Source organism: Echinococcus granulosus (assembly GCF_000524195.1).
Source record: "Echinococcus granulosus chromosome Unknown EG_S00009, whole genome shotgun sequence".
Classification (NCBI taxonomy): Eukaryota; Metazoa; Platyhelminthes; class Cestoda; order Cyclophyllidea; family Taeniidae; genus Echinococcus; species Echinococcus granulosus.
The window spans coordinates 123616-140387 of NW_020170389.1; the positions used below are offsets into that span (position 1 = coordinate 123616).

At 43.8% G+C, this 16772-nt stretch overlaps 1 protein-coding gene across 1 annotated transcript; it reads right to left on the reverse strand. All coding sequences in view use genetic code 11, as the record gives it.

The window, feature by feature from the left end:
* Nucleotides 1-44: 44 nt before the first annotated feature.
* EGR_02050 (Disorganized muscle protein) lies at nucleotides 45-9969 on the reverse strand (the record flags this gene model as incomplete). Its single annotated transcript, XM_024491299.1, has 14 exons — nucleotides 45-113; nucleotides 212-367; nucleotides 541-619; nucleotides 2084-2465; nucleotides 2618-2702; nucleotides 2860-3055; nucleotides 3453-3538; nucleotides 3713-3924; nucleotides 4362-4669; nucleotides 5470-5764; nucleotides 7147-7180; nucleotides 7229-7439; nucleotides 9366-9458; nucleotides 9881-9969. 14 exons carry the CDS (start codon nucleotides 9967-9969, stop codon nucleotides 45-47), a joined length of 2295 nt encoding a protein of 764 aa, XP_024354152.1.
* Between the last annotated feature and the right edge of the window lie 6803 nt (nucleotides 9970-16772).

Consider the following 16772-nt stretch of genomic DNA (forward strand, 5'->3'; position numbering starts at 1 on the left):
TTATACCAACCGGAAGCGGGCGTTCGCCTTGACAAAGACGCACTTCAATGTGGCTTGGGTTGACCTTCCTTCGCTTTTACATCCTTCAGGTCTTCAATAAATTTTTCTTTCTCCTAAAACAGAGAAGACACAAAAAAGGTATTAGTGGGGACCCATTGACTGAGTGGATGGGGGAATGGGGATAGAGATGGAGGAGAATGGGAAGACTCACTACTTTGGGAGCCTCTCGATGCTTGAGCATCGGGAAGCCGGGAATGGCTTCCGCTAGAGAGGTGCGTCGACTGCTAGCAGAGTCACGTCGTGCTTGTAGTTGTTGCTCCAACAACTTCGGGTCGAGAAGGCTTGGCTTGGGAGATGTTCCCCGGCCCTGTAATGCAAGTATTTAGGAAGAAATACCAAATGCAGTCAAAAAATACGAAATTACAAATTATCGACTAAGATCAACTATTCCAAGGTGCTGTCAGAGTGTCAAAATCGATTATCAGGGAATTTGAATCTGAAGCATTTCATAGAGAGAATGAACTGAAGGGTAGAACTTACATCGGAAGGCCGCCGACTGCCAGGTCTCGGTGTGGTTAACAGCTCTGGGGTCGCGTCGTTTGCTCCTGTATTTTGCATTCTAAAAAAACACGTCAGAGGTGCCACATAACTCCACTCTCACCGAGTAAATTGCATCCTCCTCTTTATTCAACGACATTTGACAGCTTAAAATTTTACGGCCTTGGACAGTAAACGCAGACTCATGAAATGCAGTCATGCAAAGTACCGCATGCATTGTCGGAGTAGAGTAGATGGGACAACTTGAGAGCTACGTAAAGGCTACCAATCCATACTAAACGAATCCGAAATGCGAAGGGTCAGAGGAGGTCAGAGGCTCGGTGTGTATAAGGTGGAATTGATCATCATAAGATTGAAAGGGATGCAATGGCGCTTCATTGACGACTAAACTATACGGAAACGAGGGAAGAGGAAGAGCGGAGGAAGCGTTGGTAGCGAGCAATTTTGGATGCTGTAGTAAGGCTAGCGTAAAAGCCAGTAAAACACTTTTTTCTATCTATTGTATTTATTCTCTTGTACACGCAGAAAGAAGGGTTGAAAGTTGACTTCTGACCAGAGGCTCATAAAGGCCCATCCAACTTTCCCTACTCTTTAGAGTCATCTGTTTAGTGCCTCAGCATCTGATTTGCGAGTGGGTGGAGTGGGTACCAAGTGCAGTCAAATGTTGGTCGTAGTCTCCTCGGCTAGAAGGAGCCGTGTAATGAGGGTGCAATGCAATGCAGTGCAGTGCAGTGGATCCTGACGATTGTCGGCCTCATCAACGCGTCAGCAATGCAACGCGAGGACTGAGGAGGTGCGGGTGAGGATGAATGCGTGATGCATGTTGCAGATGGTGCATGTCTGCTCGATGTCTACAAAGTAAATGTGAGTGAGGGGTTAAGGACTCACTCTCCTCATTCAGAAGAACATGGAGTCAGCTAAATTCACCTTCATATCACTCATCAATCAGTTGGTATGGGGTTTCTATCACGTGCCATAAACATCAATCAGAAATAAAAGAAATGTGTATTGCATTAACAAAAAAAGCTATTTAATCAAACCCTCTTAATGGAGCGCTTGCCCTCCGCAGGTCCATTACGAATGATAATCCCCCTGGAAAATATGTGAGTTACTTCCCCAAGTTTGTTTAACCGTTGGCTTCCAATGACGTACGCCTCGTTGAATGCCTGTATGCCTGTGTGTGTGTGGGAATTTGTAATGACCTTAATTGGAGGAACGGCAGGCGTGCCATAATCCCCTCCGTTTATTGGCCCATTCACCTCGGGTGTGTCAATCGATCCTGGGCAAGTGTGGGTGGGTGTGTTCGTGTGTGTGTGTGTATGTGTATGACGTTGTTTACCCCTGTCTGCGCATGAGTTCACACTTTATTTTTTTCCCACAGATCACAAAATAAGTATCCCCACACAATACACACAGCACAGCACAACACAATTCCTTTAAGCTGTGTTAATGTCGTTATCCCTCTCTCTTTTCCACGATCTTGTGCTTCTTAAAGCAACTTTAGGGGCAACTTTGACTGGCTTACTGCTCTTGAACAGTCACATTGAAAGTCGCGCTGTCACACTGTTGTCCTCGTGAAGACAGCTGGACGGTATAAGTGCCAACATCTTCAGGTTTGAGGCTACGAATGGTAAGACTGATAGATTTATTTGGGTGGTCGACTTTGACGAGGGCTCGGGAGTCCAGTGTCACGTCAACTCCACGGCGTGAAATCTTCACTGTGGGGGCTGTTGATCCACTATAATTCATCCGCATAGACAAAGTGGAACCTAAAAGTCGAACAATTGCTGTCAAGTGCGTCAGTGGTGGTGAATAAACAAGGTCACGTGGATCAAGTTGCCCACCTTCCTCTTCAGACACATCAGAGGGTTTTGACACCAGTTTTGGCAATTCACCTTCATCTTTTGCTGAAAAAAAAAAGGATTTGACAATACCAGCAGTCGCCATGTGGTGACAGTCGTGGAGTAGGTGAGTTTCGAGCGTCAATGGTGCTCTTTGATCACCTAATCAGTTTCTCTGCTAAGGATATCACTAAGATGGGGGAACGAAAAGAACGCACCAGCTTTGATGACGAATTGGGACTTCGTGGAACCGTAGGAGTTGGTTAATTCGCACTCATAAGTTCCGTTGTCAGCTTCAGTTACCTAGATGAAGACATTGAAAACCCGCTTCTTTATATCACCCTCATTAAAAAGGATCTTTCCCCACAATTTGCTGTGCCCAATTTACCCAGCTAAGGCTTGACAAGTCAGTCGACTAAGGACAAAGTTCAGGCGAGGGGGAGATGATGAATGAACTCACGGGGTCAACAGAGAGGGTGATAATTACTCTGCCGCCTTCAGTACGAATGGATTGCTTGAAACGGTTGTCCAGAGTGACAGTTTTGCCATTCTTCCGCCACACTATAGTGGGTTCCTGTTCAGCAGCTTCGGCTTGAAGCTCCACAACAGCCTGCTTCATTACATATGTCACTTTGGGAGCCCCTATAATCTTGGGTCTATAAAAGGAGTCAAAAGAAGACGGCAGTAAGGGTTATCGGTAGTTAGTTAAGCCCGAAATTTTTTGGGGAAGGAGTGAATGCCGATTAGGTGTAAATTACTAGCTAGTAATGAAGGCAAGAAATAAAATAAAATTATGGATGCAGTTTCAAATGCATCGCTTTCTTGCGACAAAATAGGTGACTTGAGGGTGGCACCTGACTCCCATCGGTTTCTCTCACCTACCGTTTATAGCTTAAGAGCTGCATTTATAGAAAAACTGTTATCTGGAAGCTCTTGAGCACAAATGTGAAGAGGAATAAGCCGTCATATGTCAGGATTCAGGTGGATATCGACTTTACCAATGTTATAACAATTGTAAAAAGTAGAAAAAATGTTTAAAAAGTACAAACGTACACTTTGATTGTGTGCGTGGCTTTACTCTCTCCCGCCATGTTCTTAGCATTGCAGACATATACGTCGGCATCGACGTCGATGAAGTTCTATAAGTCCCACCATAAACACAATTATGCAGGCAATACTGTGACAGATCAGATGGGCAGAGGGCGAGATAGATGGATGAATGGATTGGAGATGGGTGGATGAGGAGATGGATAAATTCCCCTCCAAACAGATTATAACATTCCGCGTTTCTACTTTATCGCTTAGAAGCTTACCAGAATACGAAGAATTTGGACGAAGACGGGTCCATCAATCCTGCTGCTCAGTTCGTACTTTCCAACGCGTGGTTTCAGCTCCACGCCTCCCTTAGTCCAGTTAAATTTTGGAGCAGGAACACCAGTACATCGAGCCTCAATGACAACAGCTTTGCCATCTTTGCGCACCGATGAAGGCTGAAATTTGGGCGCCTCGTCTTTCGAGGCTTTGGCTGTATGTGAAAGAAGCGAGTTGAGAGGTCACTTAAATTGATGATCAGCTGTCAACTAAGTCACTTGAGAGCGGATTTTGAATTTTTATGAAATGTTTCGTGCCTACTCAAAAATGAAAAGAATTTGATGTGACTTTTTGCTTGATGTCTTACAATGTCCATCATCGATTGACATTATGACCTTATGACCTAATAATACTTAGAAGTTTTACAAATTCTTGATGCAGATCAGTAAGAGGAGGATGAAACACAAAGCCACTTATTTGCATCCTCGGTCTCAGAAAGTCTCATCTCAACTCAGCGTGGGTGCTCCTCCGCAACGCTGAAATAGCCGTTGCAGAATGACCTTCCTGATCTAGAAGTGAAGGTCTTTCTTGGCAGAAAACCCCCTTTGGATCGCAAAGTCAACAAATAAAGGAGGGCTGGAAACATCTTACCTGATAGATTAAGATTGATTGAAGCATTGCTCTCGCCCGCCGAATTGACTGCTTTAATTTTGTAGCCTCCGCCATCATTCGGAGTGGGATTGGCAATTCGAATCTCGCAATCATAGACATCCGATCCAGCCTCTTTGTAGATAAAGGTTAATTTTCCTGGCTGTGAAGATATCTGTCTGTCATTGAGGAAGTAGGTCAACTCGGGTCGGGGGTTGCCTTCCAGGCTGCAGGCGAGGACAATTTCTCCGGTTGCAGCGTCTTTTCGGATGACCGGTTTTTCGGGAAATTTAGGCGCTTTCAATTGGGGCCTTCAAAAAGACAGAAACATGGGGTCGAAGAGACTATATAACGCTCAACTGATGCGTGCCTTCACCAGGAACATTTTGATCGCTGGGATAACCAAGCTGCCATTTCCGTCGCTACGGCGGACTAGTTTTGCTTACCCTGAAGGCTTTGTGACCGGGAAATGCTAGAGGTTTAGAGGCAAAGTCTACAGAACCGCCATAAATATGTACCGAGAATACCGTCTACTCTATTTCGTAACATCTTCCCCCCATAAATGTTGTTCTGATCCTAGGAAAACAAGTTGTCCTATAAAGATGCTCATGAATGGCTGCAGCAAAGGTGTCAAAGATAAATCAACATGAATGTCAGGCATGAAGGGTTTATCCACTGCCCTTTCATAAGAAGAGGTTTATGGTTGTGCAGGTTTGCAGCATCATTGCGGTGATTACATTCGCCTTCTTCCCTCATTGGTAGAATTCGTCTGCTACTTTATTAAATCCAATCAAGAAATGATCTAATATTTTGGTAATTTTATTGCCAAATTCTGTTGTCACTATCTAGTTCTGTGGTTCACCTAGCCCATCTTGTCAATTATTGAGGTGCTTAAAAGGGGAAACATCCTTCCCTTCCCTATCGTCAGTGACGTAAATCGGTCATGAGTCCGTTCGGCGACTCCATAGAGCACAAGCAGGAGTTGTGGGCTCACACCTGGTCCAGGCATCTAAATTCTCTCAAAAAAACACAAAACTTCACTTAATTTTTATAAACCATTGTCGTTTTATAAGACGTCAAACCTTAGGAGAGCATGAGCGCAAAGACTCACTTGGACTGTCCGAGGTTCAGCTTAATGTTGGCGGAGGCTTCACCACTGGCATTTTTTGAGAAGACCACATACTCTCCCCCATCGTTGGCATTTATGTCCGCGATTTGTAGGGTTAGCACATGTTTGTTACCATTGGTGACCGCTTTAATGGTATACCGACCCCCGGGATTGATGAGCGCCCCGGCTTTGGACCACCTCACGTCACCGATTGGCTTGGCCTCCAGAATGCATTCAAATTCTACGGCTTTGCCAATCTTTCGAATTTTGGGTTGTTCTGTGAATTTGGGAGCTATTCCTGACAGGAAAAAAACTGTAAAGTAGCTCAGAATATCTTAAGCGGCAAAGACTCATTTAGAGTCTTGTTCTGCTGGGTGAGAACATCAGAAAAAATCGGCGTTAGATTTTCGGGGTTCTTAAAGGGATTTGTAGCCAGGTTTATTATCAAAAAGAAATTAATGTTACAAATTCTCCTGCAAATTCATCCATCATGGAGGACGAACTACGCAGTTATGGGGATTGCGGTAATTGGGGGCAGTCGTCTGGTAGCCACACAGATGAGGTGGTATAATGCTTGGCTAAATTAAACGAAGATCGGAGTCTTTGATTGGGGAAGGTACTGCAAAGCCCTTTTGGACAGCAAGTAACAGGGAAGGCAGAAAATTTGTCATTCAATTTCTTATGGCTTTTGCCTGTTGAGAGGCGAAATGGCCTATCAAGAGCTTTACAAGTGCTACACGGTTTGGGAAAGGTGGTTGCCATTCAATTTGTTTATGCAATGGAAAGATGTGATAAGGCAAAAACTTCTAATTTTATCATAAAATTTGCCGTAATGCATATAGACTACGGAAATGAAATGATAGAACGACTTCCATCTTCAGTGCCAACAAACCATGGGAATTGACAGGCTGACAGTTAGGTAATCCGAGTGATGCGTCTAATCAACGCTGTTCACTCCGGATGCCACTTTTTTTCTAGCAAAAAAAAACTGGTTTAATACCCAAAAAAGAGGCTATTAAAAGTTTGTGCCAAAACAAATCCAGTGGAATAGGACCATTGAAACCCGCGGAGCTTTACTTCCACCTGAAGGTGGGTCCAGTCATGAACTAAGCCTACTGCCGATCAAATAACCAATAAAAACTCAATTTAAAAACCGAGCAATTATTTAAGGATAGTTCAAATCCATATCTTAAAACAAAATAAGAGAATCGAAAGGGATTGCGTTCTGCTTGCCCTCAAATCTGCCACTACTGACCCGAAAGGCATGACCTTAACCCACTCACCCACAGCTGAAGTCATTGTCGTTGTGTCCTCTTACTCGTCCTGTCTCGAAAGCATAAAATCCACGCGGTAGCGCTATCACCGTTCTGGTGGCCGCTTTGGGTTTGGGGTTATCGAAAAAGGTATACAAAGGAGTGAATGCTATCCCGCGCGAGCTCTCTCTCCTTCCCTCTGTCTTGGTGGATGGAAGAATGGATGTTTATACGCCGATATGACTGTACTTACAGTGTCGCGCGGTCGAAAGGAGTGACGGAAAAAATTGCAGCAAACCGATCTTTGGGCTACACGCGCATGCACACATACACCTAGGTGTGTATGGGGGAGGGGAGGAGGCGGGGGGGTGGGGCACAAGGCACAATAGCACCAATCTCTAGTGGACCCCACGCTTCCCGTGCGTACGTGTGTCTGTGTTTGGGTGTGTGAGGGTTGTGGCCTATCACAACAGCAAGACGGGCTGAAGCACTCTTCGATTTATGCGTACGCGCAAGTGCCATGGACTGCGATGGGCTGACGGACACGAGAGAGGGTAGGCTGAAGTGGGGGCGAGAAGAGAGGAGAAGGGGACACCAAGGCACACATGACGCACGTGCGCGTCAACCCTTCTATTATTGGGGTTACCAAACCGACAATTGTTCCCCCATCCTTCTCTAGCTCCTCCCCCACCACCACTACCGCCACCGGCGCCTTTCCGTCTTAGGGTGAGAAAAAATTTAATGGCTGGCTTACATCCTTTTGCATCGATCAGCCAATGCACCTTTGCGTGTAGGGATGGAAAAGTCAGTGAAATTAAAAAGTCAGAAAATTAGAAATTCATACTTTAATGTTTTTAATCATCACTGAAAGCAGCAGAAGCGAGAGAATGTCTAGCTGTAAAGCCCCAAATGGCCTTATGGCTATTGAACAAGTAAATCAGGATCGGTCAAGTGCTTTCCTCCTGCACAGGCAACAGTGGTTACCATGTCGATGGAAAAGGTGACCTTTGGGCGAGAATGCTAACGTCTGGGAGGTGGATTCAAAGCAAACTTGGTGTGATAAACGCACTTTCACTCCACCTAAAGTTGATGTGTTTGAAGGGTGACTTAGAGTCCTCTACAGTTTGCTTGTAAAAAACATTATTGAATACGAATTTTTTATGAAAATGCTTACTTTGTGACTTCAGTTAGGTTAATTTTATTCTTTAACTCTGATAGGTCATGGCACAATTTCCTGACTCCTACTGAGGTCATACAGGTTTGTGAATTCCACCTTCTCGTAGTTTTGATTCTGGCAATTCAGAATGTCACGTGCCTCGGAGTGGATTCAACCACGCATGATCGGCAGTTCTAAGGTGACGCGTCAAGTGACTATTCCCAATGTTGGGGCAACGCCGAAGCCTAAGGGATTGCGCTGCTGAGAAACAGTGCCCTGTCACCCATACCACGAATGACAAAGTGTCTTTGCATTTTATTTGGGAAACCCTGAAGAGTGTGCGTAAGGGTTAAATTTGGGTGCTAAATCAATCCCTACGCAGAGGTGTGAGGAGCCTTACTTTCGGTGGTGTGCACCGGGGGAGAGAGATCAAGAATCTTTAGCTTTGTGTGTGGAGTTGAGGTCTTATTCAAGAGATCAGGATGGATGTTTCTGAATTTTGTATTAACTACTACACTGCTTTGACTGCATGCACTTCTCAGTCCTTACTTAAGTTGGCGGTAAAACCTCCTTTGTAGCGGTGCGCCTGGTAACGCCTTTGTCGAGGACTCCGAACGCTACATTGGTGGCAGTGGCAAACGAATTCGATCCATGATTCCTTCAGCTAATTACCCAACTCAAACAGCAAAGAAGAGGAAAACATCCTGTGGGTGACTGATACCACCGGGACAAGTACGATTTTGTCTCTTTGCCCAGGGAGGGAACTAAGAACTGAGGAGACACCCGACTTGAGTCATTTAACAACGCCTATTCTGCAGCCGTCTGTAGTGCTAAGATGGATTACGTGAACAAATGATAACTGCTCCATGTCTCCAATTGCTAGACTTAAGAAATACAGATTATTAAAGCTCTAAATCCACTTTACGTAGCTTTCCTTTGAGGTGGTGTTCAAAGAGCGCGTACTGTGATGGTTGGATAAGAGATGGAAGGAAGGGTGGATGAATGGATGGATAAAGCAGGGATAAGGGAATGTGGGAAGAGGCTGACACCAATTACGTAACCAGCCATTAGTAAAAATGAAAGTAAATTGTAGCAAGAAATGCTCAATCATAGCGTGAGCAAGAATTTCGATTGTCCATTAGTATTTGCAAACGTTTGTTCATTCAGTACTTTCACCACCAACGTCGCACATATGTGACGCGTGTCCTCTTCCCCCTTACGATAAATGATTCCTACTTGTGGCTTTGAAGGGTACTAACTATGCTAAGGATGAAAGTGTGCTGTCCAAATAGCTCAGTAAAACTCCTTTTCGGAAGGCTGGAGTAGATTTTACCCCAGTCTGGCTGGTGGCTGTGGCCAAAGATGGCAATGGCCGCAACTTTCAACCTACTTTACTCAAATAATGCAATTTCCTTGGTTCAAAAATGGCCTTTTCTTCTTCCTCTAAACTTTTGCAGGAATCGCGCCAGGTAATGGCTTCAGGCACCTACCTGGTTACAAGGAATATTTGTATCTCGGTGGGGCAACAACCGTAACTCCATGCCTCCTCAAAACCCAAACTAGGGTCCTTATCTTCAAACTCCCTGAATCACAGAAATATTTTGAGTTAGCTAAGGAAAAAATCCTGTCTATTGAGCACGAAAGGTTCTACCGGAGTGCCAATATAACTTCGAAGTCTACTGTTTGGGAAAAGACTGAACGGTCAAGTAAAAGAAAGAAATAAAGACCGATCCAAGCCGGAAAAAAACAGCTTATTTTGGCATTTAGGTGAGCCATAAATATCTGTTATATCACAAAGCAGTTGCACAATACTGGCCCTTATTCTCCCTCTCGCTCTGCTTATGCTTTGCTGCGTACATTCCATAATAGTTAATTTTCGGTTTCACTACAGGGGATTCCTCGCGTACTCAGTGCAACGGGAGAGCCGACACGGGCCAAAGGCAAGTGTTTGGTAGCACAATATGAATTTCATGCGGTCTCTCCTGTGTATCTGTAAGGTACGCACCTACCACAGGGAAAAATTAATGACTCGACGATATGGCCCACTCGGCTGGGGGATGGACTGAATGACGAGGGCCTGGGGGATGAATCCATTGCCACATTGACTCCTGATTTAGAGGTCATGAGGCTTGATTTTCTGCCACTACACCAGACATCTCGATATTTGACAGCTTTTGAGCGCAGTCCATTGAAAGTGTCAAACAAAATTAGTTTGCGGCCTAAGGCCATTGCACTGACAACGAGTGCCGTTTTGGAGTTCTGTCTACATATTTCAAAGAACCTTTCATGGTGTGGGGGACCACTAACCGTGATTTCGAATACGACCTGCCAAAAATACGATGATGGGGATGGAAAAAAACCCATTAACCGTAAGAACTCCGTTCCCATTCTTGACCACTGTCAGTGGCAAGAGATGCCGCTTTGAGGATTTTTTTTGCCTTATACAAACATCAACTCATTGGCCCTATTTCTGTCACATAACTGTCTTATCGTTGATGCCAATCTTTCATGAAAAAGTGACTTTCACGGTAACATTAGCCTGAACTAGCAAATCTAATTTAGATCAACATCCCTCAGGGGGGATCATAAAAAGCGCATTTCTAGACCTTGAACTAGCAAACCCAATTTGGATCAACACCCCTCAGGAGGAATCATAAAACTAGCATTTCAAGACCTTCTAGACCTTATTTTTATGTACATAGAAAGAGAGGAGGGCTAAAATCATTTGGCTTGGAACATGACAGAATTCAAGGCCATCCAACACGCATTGATATTGTCACCATCCACCGCATATCCATCCATTCCGTATCCATCCATCTATCCTCATTGAAATGCCGTGATCGGACGGTTGGTAGCTGGGCGATATTAAGCTCTTGCCACTCACCACTGACCACAGACTGTTGACAAAGTTGTTTTTATCGAAGTAGGCAAGACTGATTGCTAAGTAGACTTCGTTCAAACTGCCACCTGAATTTGGTAGTAGTTTCGTCTAGCAGATGGGATCGGATTTCACATCCTTGGTTGGAGATTACCAAGGAGAATTAAATTGTTAAACGTCTTCCCACGGTGTGGATGTTACCTGTGCCGATCACATTCCAAAGTCCCAAAAAGGCGCATTGTAAATTAACAAAGCTTTCGTGGTTCTGGGTAAATCGCTGTGTGATAACGGGTTGTGGTAGCCAAGAGCTTGCTTACATAAAAGCAAAGAAAGTTGCATGTCCGTGCTTTGGTCCCCTCTGTTGACCTAAGGACTATGTTCCCCCTCATGCCATCAAATGCCTACTGAATGGGCCTAATGGATGTGATTCCATAACTACTGTATTTAAATCCCTTTTAAAGAGGAAGAAGCTTCTCGTACGGCCTCTATGGTGCAGCATTCGGTAGGAAGGTGCTTCCTACAGAGTCCAATTTTTTAAAACCATTTAACTGTGGAGATGATTCATTCCAAGTTGATGAATCACATCCAGCAGGACCTGCTAGTCTTGGCACTATGGGCTTACCCTTCCCCATTAGGGTGCAACTTCGGGAATAACTTTTTTTGGTCGCGTATAATTCGCGTGGAAGAATGAATCTTTTCTACCCAGATCAAGTGAGAAAGAAAAGTCGTGCCAAATTTTAACTAAAGATGATAATAAGCGTCAAAGCCAATCCACACGAAGTTCTTCACATCTTTCACTTGGGGTAGAATAGAGGCGAGCAGTTTAACTCTTTGTTAGCTGAATGGCAGGTTGACTTGTGATGAGAAATAGTTTTGTGCCTTTCGCCCTTAACCTTCCTTCAAAGAATTATTTTCCCTTCTACGCCACACTTCTGGGAAGCACACCACCACCTACATCATCTCCCACCCGACTGTGCTTGCATTGGCTTCGTGGGTTTACGTGTGCGATATATTGCAGAGGCAGTTGTTAACTTATCGAAGATCTAGAAACAGTCTTGTCTGAGACCTATCGCCTGCATGCATTATGATACCACTCAAAGGTACCTAAGGTGTTTTCTGCGATACGGCGGGGACAGTGAGGATATTGGGAAAAAAACCGTCCTTTTAATCTCAAAGGACTATACAAGGCTTCATACCCCATGCCTCAAACACATTACCCCACACGGAAACCGAGCTAATACTTGAGTAGATTGACACTTCATGATGAGATGTGATAGGATGACGAGGGATGGAAAGGGGATGCTGTCTCATCTCCACCTTCAACCTCAACCTCAGTCTCATGCTGTTTTTGCCTCATGATATTTCCCCAGGCTTCTAGTGGAAAGCATTACCTTTCCTTATCACTGGCATTAGCTAGCCAAATGGCCACTTGAGAAGTAAAGTTAGATTGTAATGAGGTGGCTAGAGCGAGCTGGATTGTTAGAGCATTTAGAGAAGTTGTAAACAGTTTCCGTCCCATCGAGAAAGAATTATAGCCTTCTCAGAGCATTTACATTATTGAATAAAACATTCAGAAAATACTGCACAGTTAGTTCCCTTTTATCATTAAAATCTTATTTACATATCCTCCAACTACCCATAGAACTCTTTCCTGGCACTTTTCTCTGCACGGATATAAAGAAAGTATGGCCCTCTTAAACCGTCCAATTTCAATAAATGTATTTGGAATACTGATAGCGTTCGAGTGTACACTATATGCTTAACTAAATTTGAACTTGAAAGTGAACTTTATATTGCGTTTTGCATATCCCAATTCTAAGTAGCCTGACCTAATATATGGTCATTAATCATGCACGGCTTCCGGAATGCCAACTTGTCAAAAGGTATAAAATGTCGAGATTGCATTCCTTCTAATACGATCGAAGTCTCCTTCTTCATAACTTAGGTTTACGTGATTGATAGCAGGACTTTGCTCGCCATGAGGTGAAATAGTAGTAAGAGGGCTAGTAAATGTGACTACTAAAACTTATCACAGCATGAGGATTCCAGTTAAAGGATGACTTTAGTCGTCTAGAAAATTGGACAATCAGTTTGTCAAACTAAGATCAAATGAAGAACGAGTGATCAGAATCGAGATACAGGCACAGTCATTAATGATCTTCAAAAGAAAATCTTAACTGATGGAGACTAAAGTAGGTTTGGATCAAAAAAAAACTATAAAGGAATGCCAGGTCCAACTCTCCACGTTTATTGTTATTCCTATCTTTCATAACGAAAAGTGACAGCAAAATCTGTCACTTCGTCTTATGCGTGTGTTTGGCCAAATTATTCAAACAAACAAATGCGGTAGGCCACATTATTTGCGTTTATTGTAAGACTAGAAAGTGTTTTTTTACGTTTTTGTCCATATTCTGAAACCAAACCTCTCATATAAAATAACTGAATCGGATGCCTAGCGTCTAGGAGAGCGGTATTACCATAGATATTTTCATCACTTAAGATCTTCACACCAAATAATGCAGACGGGCCAAAATACGCTCATTACTGGTAAAATAGTCAGATAAGTATTTGACGTTATTCGATAAAAATAAGTAATTACAAGAGGACTTTCCAAGTATTTATTTTTAAAATGGTAATCACCATAACATGTAAGCCCTTCCCAAAGGAACACGAGCTGCCTGCAACCTACACTTTTATGCAAGGATTCACCTCTAAGAGAAATTGAAATGATAAAACTTTAGTGATGTCCATTTTTATCTCACAATCACCTCTTAACCATCCATTCTACTTTGCAGGCAGTCTTGTGCTTGACGAATGCCGGTGCCAAGAAAAGGCGAAGATCAACACTTGGAGCTTGAAGAAATGTCAACAGGGAATGTACGGTATGAGTGGAGATAAAGTTGAGGTCGAAGTTAAAAGTAGAGATGAGTCAGCACCTCCCTTCCTTCCCTCACTACCTTTATCTCATCTCACACTAAAGTGCCAATCTTCTCACTCCTGAGTTTGTTGACCAAATGAGGTATGACTTATAAACCAAGACGTAGGAGAGCTTGCTCTGCCTTGTATTGTATTGCTTTGTGATATGTGACAGTGAGCATTACTGCGCTGCGTTGTCTTGTCAGGGTGGGGATAGAAGGAAGATGGCGAATTTCCCCCCAGTCAAGGCTAGGATTCACTAGTCCGTGCAAATGCGTACACACAAGCGCAAACTCAAAAATAGAAAAGCTAATCGTCCGGAGATGGTGTATGAAATAACGCATGCCTTAGAGGTAGGGGGTGATGAGTGCATTGTGCGCAAAATTTGAAAAGCTATTTTTAGTCATAAGTCATTCATTTGGCAAACAAAATAAGTCTGTGCAAAAGATGAAAAAAAGGGAAATTGATGGTCTGCATGTGTGCATCATATGCTGTTAATTAACGACTTGTAGGTGGTCCGATCCGCCTAGCCTCTTAGCTTTCCTGATTTCCGATTTGCAGTTAATGTGGTTGCAAACGGAAGTATCCAAAATACCATCCCTAGTGGTTTAATCCCGACTTAACGTGTCCTTAATGACACGTAAATCCTAATTTCCGGCTACACAAGAAGCTTCTGCAGTTAACTTCGGTTTGTAAAACAGACAACCTGAAAATCCCATCCATCAAGTTCATTTAACCGATATGAAGTGGCTTCAATGTAAGCAGAAAATAGAGGAGAAAACATTTAAGAGGGCTGTGTGGACGGATGGACTGACGCATTTTAAGGGCACATTAACATGAAAGGAAGCTCATTGTATTTTCGCAGAATAGTTGAGAAGCCATCAACGAAGGTCCTATGGTGAGAGATCCATGCCTGTAGTATAGAGGCATGTGTCTTCAAAGACGGGAAAGATAACTAAATTCATTACCGTTCCGTATTTTAACTTGTTGCCATATAAACACCTTAAGAGGGTGAAAGCCTTGTAACCCCACGGTGTTGATTACACCTATTTATTAACTTGGAAGAGCCTACAGCTAATTTTCCTGCAGTCATGCGTTCATACGAAGCCGACTCACAGGGACGAAAGATTGAGGCTGGATGTTAGTATGCAGACACTTCGGCATGGTCAAAGTTCGTCCCTCCTGACCCAAAAAATACTGACACCCACCTGCGTATGTGAGTTTTTCTTCACTTTAGAAAGCGCTTTAGGTGGGAGGGCTCCGTCTTGTGCGTGTGTGTACTTTGTGTTCCATTCCATCCATCACCCTAATCCGGCTTGGCCTCCAACGTCAGCGAAGTAGGAAGAATTACTGTGAAAGGCAAAAAAATACCCAGGATAATCAAGACCTCTGCTCGCAGTGCTACTTTGTTGCCTTGAAAAGACGAGTTTTGCAGGGTGTGTGTGTATGTCTGTGTGCCAGTACCAGACAATTGGAAAGCGCCTCGTGTCAAAGGTAAGAATCTCTCGGCGTGCAAAGTGCATATGCCTTACTGCATTAAGGCCATGAAAGTGTTGACCTTTTAACATCTGGTTATTTACTTGACGAAATAACGCAAATGATTTATGTTGGGTCGCGGTTAAAGGCTTAACCTATCCCATGTCGATAGTGCTTTACAGTCAATGGTTTCGTATCCATTCCTTTCCACATTCCACTTTTGGAAGATGGATTACCTCACAGGGCCTAGATGTGCAGCTCGCTCCACCCACCTCCGTTCCTATCTCACTTTTACTTCTCATGTGCCTACTGTCGCTTTCGAATGTGATCATGCGATTGACTAATGGCATTGACAAGGAAAGATGATGCTCTTCACTTGGAGCTGGAAGAAATAGCCTCAAGGGGAAACGCAGAAAGAAAATAAGGTTGAGGTTGCAGTTGCTGGCACAGCATTTCCTTCCCCCAGGTATCAACCTTTTGAGACCGTACGACGTATGGGGTATGCGACCCTGTGCTGACCTTTAAGAGTAAGAAGGCGCCACTAGTCCTCACCGTATCGCAAGAAACACATTGTCGTATCTCTGCGTGGTATCGCAATGCATGCAGGAGATAAGTCTCAGACGTGACTGCTGTTTGGTCCTCAGAAAGCGATCAACCGCATCTGTGATGTAGCACACGCCCAAACCCACAAAGCATAAGCAAGTGCAGTCTAGTAGGGCTGCTGGATGTAGCCGACTGACTCCTTCCTTTAAGACAAGCGATGAAATTTGAGGGCAGGCGATATCAAAATGCACTAAATCACAGAGGGTTTTAAGTCTCTTAAGTAAAATAAAATGCAGACAACGCACAAGAACTAGCGTTTTGAATCCGAGGGGAATTTGGTTTATCACCGTGAATTCAACATCAGCTGTTTGACTTTATCTAACAACTAGGCTTTCAGATTCAGCAAAATGATACTTGCAGATTTCTCGCCAACGCACTGTGAACTTGGTGTGCTTCTAGGAGGCATTAGTGAGGGGTGGGCACGACTAGCGATATTGCCTTGCCCTTTGACCGTGATTATGCACCAAATGTCCTCCGCCTCACCACCCAATTTAGCCCGAACCCTCTTCCCCTTTTTGGGGGGAGTGGAGGCGTTTGCCTACATGGACAGATGCGCCCTTACTTATCCCAATAAAGAGAATTAATACACGCATAAATAGAAATGCCTGATACCAGTGGGACGATACTCCTTCAACTGGGAACCGACAATGTCGATGAAGTGAACCCGACAAATGTGATTCGGATTTGTCGGCTTCATGAACAAAAAAGAAATATGTGCTAAAGTCACAGAAACTTTTCGTAAAATTTGGTGAACAACATCTGGAGAAGGTGGGATAATAAGTTGTGGTAGAAGAATGCACCGCTGAGAAATGTTAGAAAGTGTGGTTTGGGATAGATGTATCACATTCAAACAAACTATCCCAGATTTGTGCATAATTAGGTATTTTTGTCCAAAACAATTCCAAACCAACGTGCAAAATGTTCAAAATAAGGATGGGTAGAGTGTTTGACTATCCGGGACAATTTTGGATGCCTTCAAGCAAGAAGAAGGTGAAATTCTAGGCTCGAATTCGACCACTTCGGG